Raw genomic sequence first — 15,781 nt, forward strand, 5'->3', positions numbered from 1 at the left:
CACACAAAGGGGGTGGGGTGTGTGTGTGGAGGGGGGTGGGGTGGGGCAAAGGCCGGTGCCGTATTGACCTGCCGCCGCTACTGGGAGTGTTTGCGTGTCTGTATTGTCAAAAGATTGACGACTAACGTTACGCATATGAAGATATCCTTTCCTCACTTGTGTTTATGTGTGTGTGAGTGGGTGTGGGGGCAGAGGGGAGATGTGAGAGAGAGAGAGCGAGGGAGTGAGTGAGGGGGTGGGGGGTGGGGGTTTGAGGAGAGGAGAGGGGTGGGGGTTCCCACACTCCTCATTTTACTGTCCACTCAGTGGGGGGGGGGACGATGTCCTCTGTTCTCCCGGCAAACGCGGTTGGGATGTGGCTCGGGTAGAACAAAAGTGTTTTCTGTACTCCACCCCGCACGGAATCATTCATTATCTTCTCAATGGCATTATGTGCAGAGGAGTGCGGGGTGTGTCCCACCACTCCCCCTTCCCCCCCTCCCTCACATCTCACAGAGAGCGGCATGACGTGATGAGGGCCGGTAGAGCGGGGATCATCACTCCAAGGCATAGAAAAGAGTACGGAAGCCAGTCAACAATGCCCCCTCCCCTCCCTCCCTCCTCCACTATCCTCAAGATGAAGGGAAGGAGGGGGGAGGGCGTACCTGAGGTGGTCAACCAGACCTACACGTGTATGCTCTCCCCCCCCCCCCCGCTGGGAAGAGAGAAGGAAAGTTTTTTTTTCTACTGGGCGTTCACGACTACCGGTGCTCTGTTCAGCTCCTCGGCAGGCCTCAGGTACTTCTTGTAGACGTAGTAGGCACCCGCCTACCATGGCCACCGGGGCACGGGGAGTAGCAACAAGACGGCATACCACTGGACCTTTGGCGTGCTGTCGTCGTCTTCCGCGACCGGAGCCGGATCTGGGATTAGTGTAGGGTGCGGGATGCTCAGGAAGGGACGTCACCACGCCACCCGTGCAGCGTGTAGGTCAACTCCGCTGCGCAGCGTAAAGTTTACTGTCAGCGAGCTCAACGACGCGGTGCCGACGCCGTCAGGGCCACGCGCCAAAGTGGCGAGAAGGGCTGGACCGCTCACGCCGCTTCGCAGAATCTGCACAGTATGGTAGAGCAGGTCAGGCGCAGCCGACAGGGTTGACGTGGTTACGAGGTTATCGGCAACCGAGCCCACGCTAATACGCAGCACCAACGCGTATGTCTGCAGTAGTATTGACTGCGGAGACGGCGACGGCATCACCGTTGCGTTGAGCATGAGGGCCACCTCAGCCGTTGGTGGGCTGCTCTCAGTCGACGGTGTGGAACAAGGCGGGGATGATCCTTGGGCAGAGCCATGAAGCCGGACATGTGCAGCTGAACAACGACCACTGTCGGGTCGACCCCAAGTGCGGAGGCCATCGCTTCTTGGAAGAGCGCCAAGGAATAGTGAAGGTATGGCGGGCAAGCAACTCCATCGCCATGGATGCCTCTCACATCCAGAGAAACGGCGTCGACACAGACTGCATCGAGGCGTTCGCGCTGGTTTTTACTGCCCCTTTGGCGGCATAATGGAGCGGAGGTAGAGCGCCCCAAAGGATAAATACGTAACCGTCGTCGCACTGCTGGCGGGCCGGGCTACTTCTGCGCTGTAGAAGTGCTCCCCGTCAATAGTGAGACAGACCACAAATCGACGCTCCGGTGCTGCGCGCGGCCGCCGTTGCCGCGTCGGTCGCCGAGGACACATTCCACACATCTGCACCGGACGCTGTGGTGCCGTAGAAAGACGTGAAGATCATTGACACCGCTGCGGAACCGTCGCAGCGTGCGCCGTACAGACTCGTGCGGACAAGGGCCACCGCTGCGGCCACGAAAGGCACGTTTGTTGCCGTTTTTTTTTTGCTAGAGCAGGAAAGGCGACGCCCGCTTGCTGCGCTGTGACCAACGAAGGCATTCGTCGACGCATAGATGTGCGTCTGCGGCCGTGGCGCGTAGGTGATGCTGGCGTCCGCATCGGCGCCTGTGTAGAGGCACTGCACGCGCACCGCCACGGCGGCAGCGTCTGCGTTTGCCTCCCGAAAAACGACCTCGCCAATTTCGATGTCTTCGGTATTCAGCGTGGTGCGCAGGGTGGGGGCCCAGTTCTCTGTGCAATGCGCAATGCCGACAGAGAGGTGGTGCTGCCCCCCTCCCCCGCCGCAGGGCCAGGAGACGCCGAGAGGCTGTGGCCGTCTCCGGAACGTCGGTCGTCGTCGCTGGCGTTTTCTGCACTGCGATACACACATAGTGCTCCGTCGGGGGTTGGGAGTGCGTCAGGACGCTCGGTGGTGCCTCGTATGTGTTGTAGATGGGGGATGGAGTAAGAAGAGACGCGCCGGGTAAACGCTGGCGTACTGGTGGCTGAAGACGCTGTACGGCAGGGGCATGTTGCCCCGCTTACACGTTCGACGGCGGTGTGCTGCGGCGAGAGCGACTGCGTGTAGCGCGCCCTAGGGATGTGCCGAATGGCAATCTCTGAGCCGAGGAGCTGGAACGGAACCTGTGCTCCCATGCAGTCAGCTGAGGAGGAGAATCACACGTGGCTGACAACGGTGCCCACCTCAGGCGACAGAGCCGACAGGACCCTGCCAACGCCAGAGACGCCGCTGCTTTGACGGAGTGCCAACTGCACGGTGCTGATGGAGTGCTCGGCAATCAAAACGTCGCGCTGCATCGCAAAGGCAGACGATGCCGCAGATGTTAAGGCGCTCGCGGCGATGGGCGAATGAAGCGGTCAACGGACACCTCCGTCACCTCATACGTAGCCCACCTCGCAATTCCTGTCGCTGTTGTGGTGTGTTTACACCGCTGCCCTTGATGCTGCTCGCCTTGGCATACCACTGCACCACGCCGTACCCCCCCCGCTACACCACCGAGCACAACCAACCACATCGTCGCCCTTACGTGCATCGCCAGCGTCTGCAAGCAAGTGTTTGAGTAACTCATTTTCCTCTGCCGAGTGTATAACAGCCCCCATGTAGAGAGGCCTCACGGGCGTACGGCCATAGCGTGATTCCATACGCGCTGAGGGGGACATCGCCGTCGGTGAAAAAAAGAGTGCAGTGCAGGCCGACTCCGCCCGCGTCGGCAGGCGCTCGCTGCGGTGGCCGCCGACGGAGAATAAAGGGTCTACCCATATGGGCATGACACAACGGTGTTCGTCGTGAATCCGCCTTCAGCGCGCGATGCCTGCAGGGCACCCGGGGGCGAGCGCCGCCACGATAACGAGAAGCACCACAGCGTAGGTGGGTCCCACCGTCTCAGCACACACGACGCAGACGACCATGACACCACCCCCAAGTACGGCGTTGTGTGGAGGAAACGCAGGCGAGGGTGTGCCGAGTCACGGCGATGCGGGCCGACGCGGTGTTTTGCACTTGGCTCACTTTCCTGTCCTTCCCACCCCCCTTTTGAATGATCTTTTTTATTTTTACCTCTTCAATGGGGGAAAACTAGAAATAAAGAATAATAGTATACACACATGCGCGTGTGTGTGCGTGTGTTTGAGTGGGAGGGGTGGGAGGGGGGGGGGTGGAGCGGCGGCGGTGGCGAGGTGGAGGTTCAGGATAGAGACGAATACAACCCCCCACTCCACTCCCTCAAAAAAAAAAATGCACGATAACAGGGGGGAGAGAGAACAACAACAACAAAGGGGTGAGGGGGATGTCACACTACGAGAGGGGAAACTGAAGTGAAATCCTCCTCTCTCTCCCCTCCCCCCCTTTTCAATGCATATGTACACTGTCAAAGGCTGAGAGACGGCACCAAAGCCCACACTCCCGCAAAACACACACACACACACACACACACAGACCCACCAAAAGACTGGGAAACGTATGTGCGAGAAAAAGAGAGAAAACAAGAGTGAGGTGGGATGGGTTCCTGTGGTGAAGTGGATTGTCATGTGCGACTGCAAGTGTCACCGGTGGCACATCCTTCGTTGTGTTGGCTGCACCATGGGTCTTTTTTTTTCTTGGGTGGATGGGTGGAAGGGGCTGGCAGAGGGGGAGGGGGGATCCCAATACTGGCGACTGCAGAAGATATATATATATATTTCCATATCCCATGTACACATATGTGGGGTTTTGTTTGTTTTTGTGGTCGAGGATACATGGCAGTGCCTTAATAGAGTCGGCATCCGCCCTCCATTCCCACTCGACGCACACACACACACACACACACACACGCACACACAAACATCCGGGTAGGCAGGAATCAGGATGCGAAAGGGAAGGGAGTGCGTGTGGAGGAGGAAGAGGAGGAGCAGGAGAAGGAATGCTTTAGCAGCGGGGAGGGGGGGGAGGAGAGGGGCGTGCGTCTCATGCACAACGTATGCTCAGACGTCGGAGGGCGATGCGAAAAAGTCTTCATTCTCAGAGGGGGGGGGTCCAAAGCTTTTGTTTTTCTTTACGCTGGCATACCCTCATCATATCATCTCTCTTGTTCACTCATCTCTCATTGCAGTTTTACTTCCAGTCCTCCTTGGGCTAGTGGGCAGGTGTGTGGTGTGTGGTGGGTGGGTGGTGATGCCTGATGACAGTGTACACCCCGCCCTTTTTTTTTTACGTCTCCCCCCCTGTAAAACCAACAGTAGGGGGGGGGGGAGGGGGAACACCCTCGAGCGTGAGCGCTGGCCCAACTTGACGTGACGTGCGTGTGCCACTCATTATCCACTCTTCTCCTCTATTTTTCTTTCTGAGTGGGTGCTGAGATGGGGGTTACTGTGTTTGGATGGGCAACATGAGTTAACTATAAAAGTACCAACCAACCAAACCAACCACGCAGGCATGCATATAATCTGATCGACGGACAGAGAAGAATGGATGGACGCAGCACGATATTGATCATAAAGGAAATAATAAAAAAGAAAAAGCACAAGTTTGAGACGCACACACACACACAAAAAAACAGAACGAGCAGAAACGCGAAGATGACGTGAGCCCACGCTGCAGGAGGATTATACACACACACACACATACACACACACACACGGGGCTCCCTCGTATTATCCACCTAACCGTCACCACAGAAAACATGGTGCATTACTCTTTTCACCTGAACTACACAGGGAGGAGAAAGAAAAAAAAATAGTGTGTGCGTCCGCGTTATGATGATGGAGAGGTGCTGCTGCTGCTGCTGCTGCTTTTGTGGTGCTCCATGGTGGTCCCCGAGAAGAGGATGATGGTGGGATGTTGTTTACAAAGGAGGAAGGAGGAAAAAAAAAGCAAGTGAAAAAGAATAAAATGAAGCGTCGACGTTTTTTTTTTTTTCTTATGGGCTGAAGGGAGATACATCTCCATCTGCCGTGAACATTCACACACACACACACACTAAATCATCACCGTCACTATAGCACAACGGTCACGCTTTTAGTGTGTACTGCCGAGGGGAGCGTGGAGGACACACCGAAACAGCAAAATGACAACAGCCGCAAGAAAAAATACGAAATTGTAATGAGGGAGGGGAGGGGAGGGAGGAGGGGGGGGGCGAGGGAGGGGGAAGGAGGGGAGGGAGGAGGATGGGTGAGTGAATGGATGCCATGAGGGGGTTAGGGGTAGGGGAACGGAGGAGTGCGTGCAAACGAGACACAAAAGTTGATATTTGACATTCACGAAGCACCACAACACCATTTTGTTTTTGTCTCTTCCCCCTCCCCCTCCATTCAGCGCCTCCAACACTCGAAACACACAAAAAAAAGCGATACGGGTAAACAGACAAAGCTGCACCCTCTAAATAATGGGGGAGAAAAAAAGTTCAAACGAGCTCGCTTGTGGCGTCTAACGGCGTCTACGTGGTGGCATCTCCTCCAGTGCCTCGTCTTCACACGTCATCCACGGCGCACGCAGTAGTGTGCGGGCCGTACTGCGACGGTGAGGGTCTCGGTGGAAGCAGCAGCGCAGCAGGCTTAGCAGCTCTGTTGGTGTGTCATCTGGCACCCCAGGTGGGAGTTCGGCAACGGATTGCTCAATTTGCTTCATGAGGTGATAGACGTTCCCCGACGCTGGCCACGGTGTGCGACCGAAAACTTCGAGGACCAGGCAGCCAAAAGACCAAATATCTGCCGAGGCGGTGTAGCCCACCGGCGCTGGCGGCGGCGTATGATTGTCACCCTCACGCCCGCCCAGCTTGGCTTTCGCGGCCGGTGAAGCTGAAGAGCTCACAGTCGACGTTGTCATTGGCAGCGGCTCCGAGGCCTTAATGATCTCTGGAGCCATGAACATGGGCGTACCAACCATGGTCTGCGCCACACCGGTCGTGTCAAACCACTGATACTCCACAATAGTCGCGGAGCGGGAGTCCGTGGCGGCAGTACGCGTGGTGCCAATGCTGCTAGTGGCCCCCTCGTTATCGATGGGGTCGTGGGCGTTGTTCGTCAGCATGATGCGCCGCGAGCACCCAAAGTCTGCTAATTTTGCTACACCGGAGGCACTGATGAGGACGTTGTCACCCTTCACGTCACGATGAATAAAATTGTTGCGGTGCAGGTAGGCAAGTCCTTTGAGCACATCACGCAAGTACCGTCGAGCGATCTTTACCGGGAGCTGACGACTGGGCGCCTGACGAACTCGATTTGAAAGAGTTCCCTGGCTGCAAAGCTCCATAATGATCTCCACCTGAACAGGGGTACGGGCGGCATCACTGTGCTGTGGTGACCGGTTCGCGGTTGATGGGATACCGCTGCAGGCATTACCGGCGTTGCGATGGCCAGCACCGTTGCACTGGCTCACATCGACCTTTTCACCGCCTCCCCCAACCGCGACCGCGTCGGAGAGCCCAGTGACATCGCCGCCGCCGCCGCCGCCGCCGCCATGTGTCTGTTGCTGTTTCTGGTGCAGTTCCAAGTATCGGTCCTGCAGTGGTGTGACTTGGCAGCGCAGGCAAGTGACGATGTTTTCGTGGTGCAGGTTCTCCATCATCTCCACCTCTCGTAGCAGAACAAGGAGCACTTCCTGTTGGGAGGGAGACATGCTCGCCACATCCGCGGCGCCACGCTTTTTGGTGTAACCGCTCTGCCTGCCCCTCTTGCCGCCACCATCACCACCACCGCCAACGTCGTCGTCGTCGTCGTCGGGGTCAGCGATTTCGACCGGCAAGGGAACGCCGACCTCTAGCACCTTGACCGCCACAGGCGTGTGCTTGGAGTTTTCTAGGACACCCTCGTACACAACGCCGGACGTGCCACGTCCAATATAGCCCTGCACGCGCCAACGCATGCGATTATCCTGGAGTCTGCGAAACGCTTCACGCCACTGCCGTGCAGTTAACCTGTGTTTCCACACGTGCTGCTGCTGTTCCTCTTCCTCCTTTTTTTTTTGTTGCCCAAGCGCACGCCAGCGTTCAATAGCAGTCGTTGGTGCGCCACCGCTATTTGCTACGGGTGCGGCCGTTGCTGTCACACTCGCACTCGCACGTGCTGCGCGGGCACGACTCAAAACAGCTGCGACGTTGCCACCACCGCTTTCCCTCCTCATGTGATTACCACGAAGCAGCTCAATAGTTGACAGCTGCGCTGACTGTGGCCGCTCGTCTTCATCCTCCGTCATGATGTTCGTGAGTGTTGTGCTGCAGCGGCGACAGTGACCGCGATGGCGGCGATCCTCGTCGTCTGTCCTATCTTCAATCACGACATTGTCTTTGCTGTATCGGCGCGAGGAGGTGAAGGCGGCCGTGCCACCGTAGCGACCGGACGCTGTGACGCTCCTGCGGATAGAGCGGTCTGGCGTGTCAGCCATGGACATATTTGACGCACTCAGCAAGCTGTCGCACCGCACACTGTCCATAGAGTTGTTCAGGCTGTTCACAGTGTCTGAGAAGACACTCTGCCGGCGCCCGAGGTGGACACCGTTATTTGAGTTTGCGGTAGTACGACTGCTCCGCCGAGCATTGCTACTGCCCACTGCAGCTGCATCTATTGGGGGGCTGACCAGCTGTGGCGTCGGTGGCGTCATCGTGGCCTTAACGGCGCTGCTTTCGGCGTACACGAGAGAGTGCGGCACTTGTGGTGAGTTGGCCGTGCTTATCTGCAGTGTTGTAGCCGAAGAGGATGCCGCCTTGTTCAGGTTGGGATCAAAGGTGATGACAGGAGTGCTGGGGCAGAGCCCTCCGGCTGTCATCGGCCTGACGCCGACGACTGGCGTCGCTGTGCTGGGGCTGGAGGAGGCCAGCGAGACGGTGTTGCCGATGCAGCCGGTATTTTCGCCGGCGCTGGGCGTCTTGACTTCCACAGCGGTGGCAACAACCGCAGCAGCACCGTTGACACAGCAGCTTCTACTGCGAGGGCGAGGCCCCACAGTGGAGCCGCGCGTGCTGTAGCGATCACGATGTTGCGGTTGCCGGTCAGACGGGGCGGCGTGTACTGAAGAAGGCGAGTTCGGCGGTTGCTGTCGCAGCTGGGGCGACGCGGAGGTGATCTTCGGAGGGGGGAACACGAAGTTCTCGAGGCTCGGCAATGCTGCTGCGTGGCGGTAGTGGTTGTGGTTGTCGTTGACGGTGCCGACTGCAGTGCAGTGACCGCTCGTGCTATGGCTGCGCAGACGATTGTTGTAGACGTTGGCGTGACTCAGCTGCGAGATTGCCTGCACATTGGAGACGGAGGGTTGATAGTAGGGCCGTCCAGGACTGCCGGTAGAGCTGCTTGTCCGACGTGGAATCGAGCTCAACGAGAAACGCCTGTGATGCACCGCTGTGCCCGCCGCTCTGTCGAGGTCCACCGTTCTGTCGCGCATGTTTGGTGGGGCCAAGGCCTGCTTCATGTTGGGCGGGTGATTCGGCTGCACAAGCATGCTAAACTGACCGACGCCGCGCACCGTTGACCCACCGCTTCCCGGGGATGGTTCGCCGCAGCCGCCGATCACAAAAGAGGACGATGAGGACTTCGCATTGGTGGCCGCTGTCTGCGTGCTCATTCCTGGGGCGGCGGCGGGTGTTGTGCCGTCCACGCTGCGTCCATGCGCGTGGAGGACGTACGGGATGTAATGAGGTGAGCTCGTCAGCCAGGAGGAGCCATTGTTGTTAGTGTGGCTGTTTCTGTTGGCCACGTCCTCAAACACTCGCGCTCGATGTGTGCCACTGGCCATGAGGGTCGGAGACGTTGGCGCTGCATCGTGACGGCGCGGGGTGAGCTGAGGCGAGGCGAACCCGCCAGCGGCGGGAAATGCGAATGGGGCCAACGCTATGGCACCTCCTGCGCTTGGTGAGGTGACGGTGGCGGCTGTGGTTGCCGCGGAGGTGGGCGACAGGAGTTCACCGGACATCCCCAATGTACTTCTAAAACTGCCAGGACATTGGTGTCTGTTGGGCGTGGGCCCTCCGGCACTTCCCGCGGCCGCCGAGGCAACACCGAAGTCACGGCTCAGGTTCGTCAAGCCGTTTCGCTGAGCATTTATTGGACGACTGCCGGAGCGCGTCTTGCGAAGCGTGATGTGGATTGTGCGCGATCGTCGACGTGGTTGGCGCGGCTGTGCATCATCACCGCTCTTACTATCGACACGAGTTCCTCGACTACCCAATGCCGTTGTTTCTGCGAAAGGGAGGGGCTCGCAACCTGCAAGGGGCGATACCGTTGTCAGCTGCTGTTGATGCCTTCGTGGCTGCTGGGGGGGGTGTCGTGGATAACTTTTTTCTTCTCTATTTGTTGAGGGTGCGGCTACTGCACCGTCCTCCTCCTCCTCCCTCATAACGTGCTGCTCTACCCAATAGTATCGGTGCCCCTACTCGGTGACTACGTCTCCTTGACGCCCTAATCGCTCTTCAGCTTCTAGACACACACACACACACACACACACTTGTAAATTGAGCGTGACGCAACGAGATACTGCAAGATCAAGGGAGAGGAACGTGTGTGTGTGTGTGTGACTTAATGACGATGTATATTTAAATGGTTCAGGCACCGTGGGGAATGCCGTGTAACGGTGATGGTGGCGGTAGTGGTGGTATCTTCTCTTCCCATCCACTCTTCTGCTTTTCATATATATTTATATGTTTATATATATACAAAAAGAGAGAGAGAGAATATATGATTTTTTCTTGTGTGTGCGTGTGATGGGAGAGGGGGAAGAGGGAAGAAGGGGGGGGGAGGGAGGGACGGGAGCAACACAGCTTATGAGGAGAGGCGGTACGTGTCCGTCTCCAGCGATGGCCGTAGTAGCCACTTGAGAGAAAAGCAAAACAGAGAGAGGGAAAGAGCGCTGTGCGTGCGACGATACTGGCGTGGAAGGAGAACGAATAGGAGGGATAGGGGGTGGGGTGGGGTTATATCAATGACAAAGAAGATGGATGAAATACGGGGAGTACTACTGCGTGCTGAACAAAACAACTTCAAGAGAGGGAGTGGTGGTAGGAAGAGGGTGGGAGGGAGAGGGGGACGCGCCAGAGGGAGGGGAGGAGGAAGTGGTGGTGGTGGTGTGTGTGTGTGTCTTGGGGATAGGAGGACAGCGAGAGGCGTCCACCCGCATAATTCGTTGAGGACGCACAACAGCAGGTTTTTTTTTCCATTTGTCTCATCCCTCCTTTTTCCCCTTTTCATTGTTGCCTCTCATGTTTGTTGTATTTGTTTGCATAGATTTGTCTCATCCCTCCCCCTTTTTCTTTGGCATGCACCGCAATGAGACGGGATGCGTCGCCTCGTGTATGTATGTACAAGTGTATGTCTGTCTCTGGACGGGGGCGATGTCGTTCAGGATACTCGGTCACTCAGTCATGGAGACCACACACACACACACACACACATATGCCAGCAGCTTCAGAGAAGCAGCGTTGTGGGGCGCAGGAAGGCGTGTGAAAAGGGGGGGGGGATCCGCCTTCAGTAAAAACTCGAGATCCTCACAGCAAACAACAGTTTGTCCTCCTCCTCCTCCTCCTGCCACCACAGCTGTTGTTCCACCAAGCAACAACAACAAGAAAATCCAACTCAAGGACAACACAAAGAGCACAGAAAGGAGTTTTGGAAGAAAAAAGTGTGTGTGTGTGTCTTTCTCTGTGTCTTGTGTGGGGATGGATGGATGGATGGGTGGTGGTGATGCGAGGCGCGTAACGCGGGGCAGGGCGGGGGGGGGGAGGAGGGGGGGGAGGAGGAGGAGGGGGTACATTGCAGGGATAAAATACGCAGTGGATGACTCACACCCCACACGGAAAACAAGAAAAAAGAGATGTCCCCACTCCCCCCTACATAAAATATTGGAACCCCCCTGTCTGTGTCTGTGTGTGGCAGGCCCGGAGGGAGTGGGGCAGATGTAGTTGGAGCAGGCAGGAGATTGGAAATCTGCTTCAAGCACAACACATCCATACACACACACATATATATATATATTGTTGTGCCGGCTCGCCGTGGGGAGGATTGTGTGTGTGTGTGTGTGTGTCACTGTCTGCCTGTCTCCCCAGTCAAACTTCGATTACTTCAAAGAGCGATCAAGGCAGCGGATATACACAGCCGGGAAAAGGGGGAGAGGGGGGGGATGAAGGAGTGGGGTTGGGGAATAGAAAAAACACACGCACGCATGCATGCATCGTGCCAGTTCTCTTTATCTCAGCCATCACCCGCCTCTTCGTCACCGTGTCTCCCCGGATGAACACCACCACTTGTGGGCTGATGAGAGGGAGCGGAGGGAGATTGGGTGGGTAGAAGGGAAGGGGGTGGTCGAGGGCGGAGGGCGGAGGAGAACAACAATGAAAAAAAAAGATTTTTGTCAAGACAAAAAAAAATTGGCCACAAAAAGACGGCTGAGGAGGCACATTACACGGAAGTGCGAAGGGAGGGATGCCGCCACAACAGGAGGAGATGATGGGAGAGAGAATATGTGACGGTGTCGTCAGCGACACACACGCGCACAAGTAGGAGAGAGAGAGAGGGACGGGGGGGGCAGAGCAGCTTCAGAACAACAAAAAAAGAATTATAGTGAGCCTCTCTACTCTCCACCAACCACACATAAATAACCACGCCCAAGAGGGATGGCGACAAGAGGGAAAAAAGAAATTGAAGATGAAAAAACAGATGAAGGGGAATAGTGCAATAGACAGTGGGCTGTTCTTCCCTCCCTCCCCTCCCCCCAACCCCCCAGGCACACACACACACACACACATGCATGCATGCATACGTGATATCCTCACAAACAGATGTTTGTAGGGAGAGGAGAGGAGAGGGAGCAGTCACACAAAATAGAAGAAGAATAAAAAAGAAAATACAATGACACTTTTTTTTTTCGTGGGTGGGAGGGAGGAGGGGTGGTGGTAGGGTGAGGAGTGACAGAGGAAAAGGCGATAAGACGACGACGAGTCTGGAAGGGAGGGAAGGGAAGGGAAGGGCGTGTCGACCTATCCCCTCCCTCCCCCCCCCCCCCGAGCGAGAACACTGGAGGACAACTTCATTCTCCCCTCCCCTTTCCCACCTGCAACAGAGGGTTTCAAGGGTTGAGAAGTACGTCTGTGTTGATATACAGTATATGTGGTGAAGCCCTGGAGCCCATATATACGTGCATGCAAGTGTGTGCGGAGGTGTGTGTGTGTATTGGGGAGACCAGCAGCGTCACCGGAAGCCATGATGTGCTCCCAGAGCAAGCAGTAGCGCCCCCCCCTCTTTCCCCCCCCCCAGATCACCTTTCCCCACTACTTGTTCTCCTCTCGTTCGCTGTCTCGGTGTGTGTGTCCACCCTCACTTCTCTTTTATATTTTTCCCCTACCCCTACCCGTACCCCTCCGCGCTGGCTCACTCGCCCGCCCACCTCCGTTTTTTTTTTGTCTCCTCCTCCCCCCCCCCCTCCCTCCAAAATTAAAAGCCGTAAAGCCGCCCAAGAAAAAAAAAGGGGAAAAGGAAAGGAACACTCGTATAGTCGATATGGGTTGAGGACGGAGGGTGGGGAAGGCCTGTAGTGATTTTAATATAAAGCCGTGCCGCTCTTCTCTTGCGCGTAGCCGCAGTAGCTTGCCTTTGTCTGGAAGTACAACTCTTCCTCTTGCGGCACCACGTCGTCCGTTGGGAATTTTGGAAAGTTGTCAAAGACTGTGTTCCTCTCACTCATCTTGCAAAACTTTACGAGGACATCGGCGCCCATCTCTTCCTCTGCCTCGAAGCCGACGGTCACCGCAATCTCCTTTGATTTTGCCTTGGCTGAGTTCGGGAAGAGGTGGGCGTAGTCGTTGAGGTAGTGGATGGGGTGTACAAAATCACGCATGTCCTCACTTTCACAATTGCCGGCCGCCACGACATCTTCCATGAGGCGCGGTATGAGCAGGTACGGTGCGGCATTCGGCTCCAGGCGACACTTCATAGAGATCTCGCGTGCCTGCAGAAACAACCACGCATTGTCTGACGGCTGCGTCATGTCGGCCGAGGTGTTCTGCACAACGTGGTACACATCCGTCTCCTTCTCCACGGGGGCGGCGAGCGAGAGCATCACAGGTGGGTAGTCCATATTGTTCGGGTCAAAATCAGCGGCACCGACCTCGTCAACGTGCATGCCGCGGTGGTCCATGTTCGATAAGATGAAGGTCACGTCTATCGGCGCTTTGACCGATACCTGGAAGACGGTGCCCGGTATGCGGTCAGCGAAGGTGATCGGCACGCGAGCGTCGTGCGCCGCGGACGCACGGAAAAGTACACCACCGCCAATGAAGTACTTCAGCGCGTCCTCGATGGTCATCCAGACGACGCTCGAGTCGCCCTTACATTTCTCGAAGCCGCAAGCGGTTGCAATGTCGCGGTGCTGCCGCCACTCTGGGGCATCCCAACCCCACGACTGCGTCCAACCGCCACCATACACCCACGGATTGCGCAGACAAATCAGACGTATTTGTCCATGGCTGAACTCCTTCATGTCCAGCACAGTGTAGGCGTGGCCGGGCAGTAGGCCCGTGCCGGCGAACGCCTTCTCCATCTCTGGCTCGCCGGAGAAGTCAGGTGAGCTCTTCGTGTCCGCCGAGATCGCCGGCGCCTTGCCGGGTGTTGTGAGAATAGTCGGGTAGCCCTTCTGTCGCCACTCCACAATTTTGGGCACCAGGGCGCGGCCGTTGTTTTCCTTCGCATTGGTCACCATTTCTTCAAAGCGCATCGCTGGGAAGCCCGTCATGTCCGTCAGTGCATGCATCGGGTCACCGGACTGGATCATGGCGTAGCTGCCGTGCATCTTGGCAAATGCCTTCTCGAGAATGGCTGGCCACAGCTCGCACGGGTCACTGCTGTGCGTGAAGACGGGTTCACCGGCGACGGCAGGGAAGTAGTCATCCACAAGGATGCTGCGCCAGAGGCCATTCTTGTTGAACGACACGCGGTACGCGCCGATGGCGCGCTCGCTGCGCGCTGCATCGGCACCCTTGGGGTGCCGGAACATCTTTATAATTGCCATCGGATCCTCGGCCTGTGTGGCCAATGCACAGGTGAGCCAGCAGTTGCCCAGTTCACCCTGTTCGAGACCCCCGGGGTAGATGGGGTTGCGAAAGAGCCGAATCTGGTCCTGCATCTCTGGCTTCACGTACATGTGCGGTCGAGCCCACGGCAGCGGCTTGAAGGGCTTTGACGCCCCAGACTCGATGGACGACTGCACAGGTGGGAAGGAGAGGTCTACAAACGGGAGGTTGTTTGCCAAACAGATCTGAAGAATGCTCTCCGCATCTGTCTCGTTACCCGCGATGGCACGAATGGCGTCCATCTCCACCTGCACAATTTTCTCGTGTTGTGCGTTGCTGCGACTCCTGAAGTACTCCTGCGACAAGGGCAGTGCGCGTAGCTTGCTCGCGAAGCCGTTCACGAAGCCCCTGATAAAAGGCTCTGTCTCGCCCGGGTAGATCGTTACCTCCACCACGTACTCACCGGATTTTTGGTCGATTGTCATCTGGGCGTTCTCCAGCGGTGTGATTTTGCTGTGCTTGCCGATCGTACACACCACGTGGACCTCGAAGGCGCGACTGTCGTTGTAGAAGGCCCACGTCTTGTTCCGACGATTCACGATGCGGTAAAGAATCCCAGGCTCTTCAAAGCAGTTCATCACATCACCCTGGGCGTCAGGCTCACCGTTCAGGAACTGCAGCTTCGATGTATCAACACCACCACCACCACCACCACCCTGAGCAGCTGGGGGATCTGCTCGACTCTCGTACACAGGCGCCTGCGCGGTGCTAATATCGAACTCGTCCTCCGTGTCGCCCTTGGGTACCTGCAGTTTCACCGGAACCCATTTCTGTGGCGACTTCATGGCCCTCTTGCGTGGCTTCATGAAGGCATTTGTTACTGGCGGCGGCGGTACAGCTGGCTCTTCCTCCGTGTACCCTGCGCCGGTGTACATCCGGTCATCATTCTCGAAAGTGCCATGACCGTTGGGATGAATCGGCTCCTCGCTCACCTCTGCGATGGCGTAGACGTCTTCGGCGGCGACCGGCTTCTCTGCTGCGTCGAAGTCGACAGAGTCGGAGAAGAGGCTGTCGTTGCTGAGGACGTCCGCCTCTGTTGGTGGGTACGACATGGAGGCGGGTACGAGGGGGGGGGGGAGGGGGGGAAGGGGGAGGAAGGGGAGGGCACACCTGTGTGGGTTCGTTATCTGTTTTGGTTGTCTATTCCCCCTTTTTTCGTTGATGTTGTTCTTGATGAGCGGATCGACGTGACAGTGCGTCTGCTTCGATCGCCTGTGAGCAGGAACCGTGTGTGTGTGTGTGTGTGGAAAGGTCAAATAAAAGAATACTGGTGGTAGCGAATCACACGATGGAACTGGGAGTGTGTGTGTGTGTGTGTGTGTGTGTGTGTGTGTATCGTGGAATGTTTGTGTAGGTTGCACACACCAAAAAAA

General features: G+C 56.8%; 3 protein-coding genes across 3 annotated transcripts; all 3 read right to left on the bottom strand.

The window, feature by feature from the left end:
• Nucleotides 1-942: 942 nt before the first annotated feature.
• Nucleotides 943-1,251, bottom strand: JKF63_07235 (uncharacterized protein; the record flags this gene model as incomplete). Its single annotated transcript, XM_067903175.1, has 1 exon — nucleotides 943-1,251. The coding sequence occupies one exon, from the start codon at nucleotides 1,249-1,251 to the stop codon at nucleotides 943-945; it is 309 nt and encodes a 102-aa protein (XP_067759730.1).
• A 4,537-nt stretch (nucleotides 1,252-5,788) lies between these two features.
• Nucleotides 5,789-8,917, bottom strand: JKF63_07236 (uncharacterized protein; the record flags this gene model as incomplete). The annotated part of the gene is made up of 1 exon (XM_067903176.1): nucleotides 5,789-8,917. The coding sequence occupies one exon, from the start codon at nucleotides 8,915-8,917 to the stop codon at nucleotides 5,789-5,791; it is 3,129 nt and encodes a 1,042-aa protein (XP_067759731.1).
• A 3,963-nt stretch (nucleotides 8,918-12,880) lies between these two features.
• Nucleotides 12,881-15,460, bottom strand: JKF63_07237 (uncharacterized protein; the record flags this gene model as incomplete). The annotated part of the gene is made up of 1 exon (XM_067903177.1): nucleotides 12,881-15,460. The coding sequence occupies one exon, from the start codon at nucleotides 15,458-15,460 to the stop codon at nucleotides 12,881-12,883; it is 2,580 nt and encodes an 859-aa protein (XP_067759732.1).
• Between the last annotated feature and the right edge of the window lie 321 nt (nucleotides 15,461-15,781).

This window comes from Porcisia hertigi, chromosome 4, assembly GCF_017918235.1.
Source record: "Porcisia hertigi strain C119 chromosome 4, whole genome shotgun sequence".
Classification (NCBI taxonomy): Eukaryota; Euglenozoa; class Kinetoplastea; order Trypanosomatida; family Trypanosomatidae; genus Porcisia; species Porcisia hertigi.